At 36.5% G+C, this 7,481-nt stretch overlaps 1 protein-coding gene across 1 annotated transcript in view; it reads left to right on the forward strand.

The window, feature by feature from the left end:
* Positions 1-7,481, forward strand: part of Ap3m1 (adaptor-related protein complex 3, mu 1 subunit) — a 24,260-nt gene that overhangs the window by 8,779 nt on the left and 8,000 nt on the right. The window contains exons 2-4 of the mRNA XM_005389931.2: positions 1,894-2,169; positions 3,150-3,321; positions 7,050-7,187. Coding sequence (XP_005389988.1) covers positions 1,897-2,169; positions 3,150-3,321; positions 7,050-7,187 — 583 coding nt within the window. The 5' untranslated portion in view covers positions 1,894-1,896. The remainder of the gene's footprint in view (positions 1-1,893; positions 2,170-3,149; positions 3,322-7,049; positions 7,188-7,481) is intronic.

Here is a 7,481-nt window from a genome sequence, read left to right on the forward strand (position 1 = left end):
ATTTTTATTTTGAGATAGGCTGTGTTCAATTTGCGGTCCTCTTGCCCCAAACTTCCTGAAATTCAGGGATTACAGGCACGTGTCACAGCTATTGTTTTCTTTTGCTTGCTTGTGCTGTTGGTGTCATGTCTTTAGAAAACATAGTCTAGCACAAGGTAATAAAGAGCAATTCAGTTTTTTTCCTAAGTTTTACAGGCTTAGCTCTTACATTTATGTCTTTGATATAGTTTATATTATTTTTTGTATAGATTATGAGGTGGAGATCTAGTTTCTTTCTTTTGGATGTAGAAATCCAATTGTCTCCGCACCATTTCATGAAAAGACTCTTTCCAAGTGAATGCCTTTGACTCCTAGTGGAAAATCATTTGACCATAAATGTAAGGGTGAATTGTGCAGCTCTCAGTTCTGTTCGATTTATCTATAAATCCATGACCCAGTACCATTTGGTAATCTTGCAGTAAGTTTTGAAATCTGCTAATATGAATCCTTCAACATTGTTTTTCAGTTGTTTGCACTGTTCTTGGTCTCTTTCATTTCCATTTGAATTTTAGTATTAGATTGCTAATTATCCACCCAAAAATGTCATCTAGGATTTTAATGAATCTATGTCAATTTGGGGAGCACTGCCATTACAATATTAAATCTTCAAGCCAGGCATGGTAGTGCATGCCTGTAGTCAGCACTGGAGAAGCAGGAGGCAGGAGGATCAAGGATTGCTACAAGTTCAAGGCCAGCCTGGGCTACAAAGTGAACTCAAGGCCAGCCTGAACTGCAGAGTGAGACCCTGTCTCAAAAAGACAAAAAAAAAAAAATTTTTTTTTTCAAATATCTTTCCATTTCTTCAATATTTTTAATTTCTTTCAAGGACTTTTTAAACATTAAGTCTGCAAGTCTTGTACTTTTCTTAAATTTATTTCCTATGTATTTGAACCTTTTTGATGCTATTGTAAATCAAATTGTTCTCTTAATTGCATTGTTAAACTACTGGAGGTGTTTAGAAATATAGTTGTTCTTTTTATATTAATCTTTTATCCAATAATTTTGTTGAACTCACTTATTAGCTCTAACAGAGTATTGTGTTTTGTTTGTGAATTCCTTCAGATTCTCTGTGTAACAAGATTGTATCCTCTGGATACAGAGATAGTTTTATTTCTTCCTTCCAATGGACCCTGATGTTTCATTTTCTTACTTAACTGCACTGGCTAGGACCCCAGTACCATGGTGAATAAGAATAATGAAAGTAGACATTTTGTTTTGTTTGTGTTTTTAATGCAGTACTGAGGATTGAACCAAGGGCATCACACTTAGCTGTATCCTCAGTCCATTTTTTTTATTGAGACAGGGTCTTGATAAGTTGCCCAGGCTGGACTCAAACTTACTATCTCCCTGCCTCAGCCTCCCAGAGTGCTGCAATTACAGATGTGTGCTACCATGCCCAGCTTCCTTATTTGTTTTTGTTTTTATAAAGAAAGTGTTAACATCATGATGTTAACTGTGAGATTTTGATAGATGCTGTTTATCACATTGAGGAAGTTTCTTTATAGTCTTAGCCTGACTTTTTTTTTTTTTTTTCATAAAAGAGTGTTGGATTTTGTCAAATGCTTTTCCTGCAATGTTTGAAATGACCATTTGTTTTTAGTCTTTTATTAATAATAGTGTATATTACATTGATTGAGTTTTCTATAGTAAACCAACTGTACATTTTTGGAATAAACCTTTATATGTTGGCAGATTTGTTTTACTAGTATTTTGTCAAGGATTTTTATATCTGTATTCTTGCATGATATTGATCATGCACGTTACTTGTATTGCTTTTGTCTGATTTTTTTGTCAGTATAATCTAAGAATATCTTTTGATATAGAATAAATGCAAACCTTTTTTTCCCCACACAGAAAATGATCCACAGTCTCTTTCTCATCAACTGTTCTGGTGACATATTCCTAGAGAAGCACTGGAAAAGTGTTGTGAGCCAGTCTGTCTGTGATTATTTCTTTGAAGCTCAGGAGAAAGCTGCTGATGTTGAAAATGTACCACCTGTCATTTCAACACCTCACCACTACCTCATCAGTATCTACCGGGATAAGCTCTTCTTTGTGTCTGTCATACAGACAGAAGTGCCACCTCTCTTTGTAATTGAATTCCTGCACCGAGTTGCTGACACTTTCCAGGTTGGTTACCCATTAGCCTTTTCTAACTCACTCAAGTTAGCTGGATGGAGACACATGATTATAGTCTTAACCAGCTAGTAATATATTTCTTCTTCTTCTCTCTCACTCTAAGCATAAATTCATAAACCTTTTTCTATGTAGTATACTAAGCTACTTGGTTCAGTTTTATTTTTTAATGTCTTATAAACTGTACCATCAAGAACAGTGTCTTCCATGTATTGTTCTCTGGAAAGTCTTAAAATTTGATTATGAACTCTTATATGCTTACATTTAATTTTTTTCTCTTATCTTACTGACTATACCATACATGTAATTTAACCACTTACCAGTTCAGTTATTTAAATACAGGATGACCAAAACTTGCTATTTTTTTGTTTGATTTTTATAATATGACAGGAAAATTAAAAACTACAAGTTTATCAGATTTATTCAGTACAAGAATCAACTGGCTGAAATGGCACCTACCTGAGCAACCCTTGGGATAATCAGGATATAATAGCCTGAGTGACACTGTGGTAAACTGTTAAGTAGTTCAAACTTATATGTGTTTTGGGATAGGTTAATCAGGGCAAGTGAAGTTGATAGCTCACATTCCAGTTTAATACTTCATTACCTTCTGGCATAATATATAATGGGAATTCAGTTCAATCTAAAAATACTTTTAAAAAGTTGAGCATGGCAGTGCATACCTGTAATCCCAGCATTTGGGAAGCTGAGGCAGGAGCTGTGTCATGAGTTTGAGGCCAGCTTGGTCTACATAGTGAGTTCAAGGCCAGCCTGAGCTACATAGTGAGACCCTGTCTCAAAAAACAAACAAACAAGAAAATACTGAAGAGTAGTGTCAAGAGTATACACAGAGTTTTTATTTCTCACCTGTTTCACATATTTTTAACTTTGTAAGTTTGTTCTTCAGAATGAAAAGTATTTAGCAAACCCTTCTTCATGCCTTCTGCTCTGCACTGTTATTAATATTGTGTTAGGACTATTTTGGCGAGTGTTCAGAGGCTGCAATTAAGGACAATGTGGTCATAGTATATGAGCTCTTGGAAGAAATGTTGGACAATGGATTCCCACTGGCTACTGAATCTAACATTTTAAAAGAACTCATCAAACCACCAACAATTCTACGTTCTGTTGTCAACTCTATTACAGGTAAGATGAAAACATACTTTATGCTAAGAACCAAATAATTGAAACCAAACAATTTATTTGGTTGAAATAAACCAAACAGTTCATTTTTGCCTATTATGTGACAGATTTTTTTTTTGTCTTTTTGAGACAGGGTCTCGCTATGCAGTTCAGGCTGGCCTTGAGCTCGCTTTGTAGCCCAGGCTGGTCTTGAACTTGGAACTATCCTCCTGCCTCAGCCTCCCATTACAGACATGCACCACCACACCCAGCTCTATATGACAGATTATTAAGCTGGTTCACTTTGACTCAAGTTAAAGTGACTGGTAGTGTTAGAATGGATACGTACTTCTTTTCATTAAAAGAGGCCAAATCTTAAATGATGAAGAATTTTTGGTTAATATTTTGTTCATAGGTTTACCTATAAAGCCACAATTTTGAGCCCAACCTAAACAGTTTAGTGACTTAGCAAGAAGTAAGACCCTATGTCAAGAAATGGGTAGTGGGGCCAGGGATATAACTCAGTGGTACAAGCAGCTGCTTGGCAAATGCAAGGTCCTGGATTCAATTCCTGGTACCCCCCTCAAAAGAAAAAGCAGTAGGGATATAGCTCAGTGCAGGAGCCTTGGGTTTGATCTCTAGTAGTGTTTAAAAAAAAAAAAAAAAAAAGAATAAAGTATATGCTAGTGAATCCTAAAGAAAACAGTGTATGAGTCCAGTTAAAAGACAATTTAAGCCAGGCACAGTAATGTATACCAATAATCTTAGAACTGTAGGAGGCCAAGGCAGGAGAATCACAATTCAGGTCCCACCTAGGCAACTTAGTCTACGTGCTGTCTCAAAATAAAAAGGGCTAGGGATATAAGTCAGTGTGAGGGCTCTGGGTTCAATCCCTGGTACCACAAAAGAAATAGAGAATTTAGTCTATTTATAGACTTGGCTTTTAATACTTACAATAGCATTACAGGGGCCTGAACTGTAACTCAGTGGTATAGGCCCTAGGATCAGTCCCCAGCACCATAAAAAGATAAAATAGCATTATATAACTAGCATTATGCTAGTGCTTCACAATTACTAAAATATAGAAAATTTAAGACTTCCCCAACTATCAGGTTAATAATATCCCTTAGTTATTGCAGGGTGATCAGGTCCGCAAGCTCAGTGAAGCTACAGGGAAGGCTACATAAAAAGAGGCAAATGGAATGATTTCAGGGCTCCAGGAGGATCAAAGCCCTCTCACAGAATTCGAGATTCTCTCAGGGCTAAGACCAAGACTTTCTCTGGGTGGCCTGTATTATTTAGGTTTTTTTTTTTTTTGTACCAGGAATCGAACTCATGGCCTCAGGCTTGCCAGGCAAGCACTTATGCCCTGAGCTACATCCCCGGCCAAAATTGTTTGGGGTTTTTTTTGTTTTGTTTTGTTTTTTGTTTGTTTTTTTTGGTACCAGGAATCAAACTCAGAACCTTATACTTGCCAGGCAGGTACTTGTGCCGCTGAACTATATCCCTGGCTTGTATTATTTAGTTACCAGAAGCAGGGATGGGAATACTCAAGAAGGGCAGAACCACTCAAGGACTTCTCCAAGTAAGGTATTAAATTAATCCACCCAAGAGTGAGATGCTTGAGGCTACAGTCTTTTTCTAGTTGAGGTTAGATCCAGGTGTCCTTGGCTATGATCTTTTCCTTTGAGGTTTGCCAGCTTCATCCTCCACTACAGGTTTTAATAGGGATTAGTGACTCACAGAGGTTCACTTACTGTGAATCCGTCACCCACTTCCAGACTAGCAGCCTAGGTTTTGGACAAATTCACAAATAAACATAAAAAACCAGTTGGTTAATTTAAGTCCTGCTCAGGGCTGCTTCACAGTGGTCTCCATCACCCTCACAAAATATCTCCTTGAAAATCTTTGTTTTTATATATCCAGGTGATATATTAGCACAAGAAGAAATAAGAAATTAGTCTGTGAGATTGAATGCATTATGTGCCTTTGCTTGTTACAAGTTTCCAATTGGGTTTATCTCTTGCGTGTAGCTAGAAATTCAGTGTATCCAGACAATAATATTGTTTTGAAAGTATTAAAATCTTCTAGAGAGAGATTCCTATGAAATGTTATATGACACTCAAACAGTGACATCCACTACGGTAAACTCCTCTCCAGTGCCTTGGCCTAAAAGTAGAGTGGGAGAGACAAGAAAGGGACCTTTTGGCAGCTATTTACTCACTCTCCATGAAGGCAGAATTTGAGGAGAAATGTTTTAAAAAGATGCAGTTGTCTGTGCTGTAAAAACTTACACTCTAGATAAGAGACTGAAAGAAATTAAAATACCAAAATAACAGTGTAAGATTTTAAGAAGCAATTTCGGTACTTCATGAACAGTGCAATGTAACATTGAAAACTTACATAATGTTAAATGGGAGAAAACACAAAACAAGTTATTCTTAGTTACATGTAAATACTTACACAGAAAAAGTTCTAAAACGTTTACAGTAATTGTGACCAGCTAAAAATATATGTGATCTTTATTTTTGCTTTATACTTTTTAATTTTCCAAAATAACCATATATTTATAGTCGAAAAATTTTGCTAAAACATATAATGTATAAATATAATAGATTCATAAGACAGTATATTATAAAGTCTATAAAGTTCAAAAGAATGATTGGCTGGATGATATAATTCTTTCTGAACTATAGTAGGGAGATAGGGTTCTAGAGAATCATTAGTAAAAAATGTAGGAAGAATGAGTTTTGTTTTGTTTTGTTCATTTTTGGGGAGTTTTTTTGAGACTCCCAAATGCTATGATTACAAGCATGCACCACCATGCCTAGCTCCATAGCTGTACTTTCAAGTACAATCCCCAAAAATCATGAAAGTAGAAAACAGTGCAACTCATTTATAAAGGAAATGTTTAAAGAAATATAACACAACATAGACTGAGGCAGGAAGGTTTCTTCGAGTTCAAGGCCAACCTGGGCTACATAGTGACTTTAAGACCAGTCTGAACTGCACAGTCTGTCTCAAAAAAAACCAAAACAAGAAAAGAAATATACCACAGTGATCGATTTTGGTAGGAAGATTGATTTATTTTTAAACTCACTTTTCTGAACTTTCTTTTTTTTTCAGTGAAGTATGTAGTGCTTTTGAATTGGAAATGTAAATTAACCAAAATTTTAAACAAATTACAGTTCAAGTGTTTGTGTTTTAGATAAGCAAACCCATTTTCAGACATACGTCAGTTTACCAGGAAATCGGCCAGCCAAATAGGGTAAGGATAGAATACAGTATGTTCTTTATCTAGTTCTCGCCCTGAGGCCTGCATATCCACATCCAGGTAGAGTTCAGCTGAATACCAGAGGTCCCACTTGTCACTCTCTGTTCTCAGAGGAGGCATGTTTTGGCATAAGTTTTCAATCAACAAGCTTTTTATATCCTTAGTGGCAGCAGGATGAGATTTTGTGGTTAAACCAGGAGAATTAGCTTAGCTTACTGCTAACAGGCTGGAAGCAAAAGATAAGTAAAACATACTTATCCTGGTGTGACAGGCACACAGAGGGCCACATAGCCTGCTTCTGTCTTCTACAATACTGACCATGTTGGTTTGGATATGTCTCCGACAATTCCAGAGACTATGTACCAGTGTAATAAAGACAACTCTAAACATTGAAGAAGCATCTAAATGATTCTTTCTTTTGACAACAGCATTTTTGATGAGTGTTTTTCACCTCTGCTTTCTTCTTTCCCAATTCTAGGCAGTAGTAATGTAGGGGACACGCTTCCCACTGGGCAGCTGTCCAACATCCCCTGGCGCCGGGCAGGAGTGAAGTATACCAACAATGAAGCCTATTTTGATGTTGTTGAAGAAATAGATGCAATTATAGATAAATCAGGTAACTGTGTGCATGCAGTCTTACAAGAGAAAAACAGTTCAGCTGACATAAGCTGAATAGAAAATTGAAATCCCTTTGCAGTGTGATTTAAACAGCAAGGAATTCATTTTCTAATTTATAAATCTGTTCATTTTGCTTGGGGGTTCAATATGATTATCATAACCACTGTTGAGATCTGCCAGACACTGTTAATCAGGACTCATGGTGCCTTTAAGCCAGTTCTTCCCCTCTGTACCTCTCCCTCTTGCTGTTTGATTTGTTCTAACATTACATACCAAGCATATACCATACTTT

This window comes from Chinchilla lanigera, unplaced genomic scaffold (assembly GCF_000276665.1).
Source record: "Chinchilla lanigera isolate Chin_1 unplaced genomic scaffold, ChiLan1.0 scaffold00036, whole genome shotgun sequence".
In the NCBI taxonomy this organism is placed as follows: Eukaryota; Metazoa; Chordata; class Mammalia; order Rodentia; family Chinchillidae; genus Chinchilla; species Chinchilla lanigera.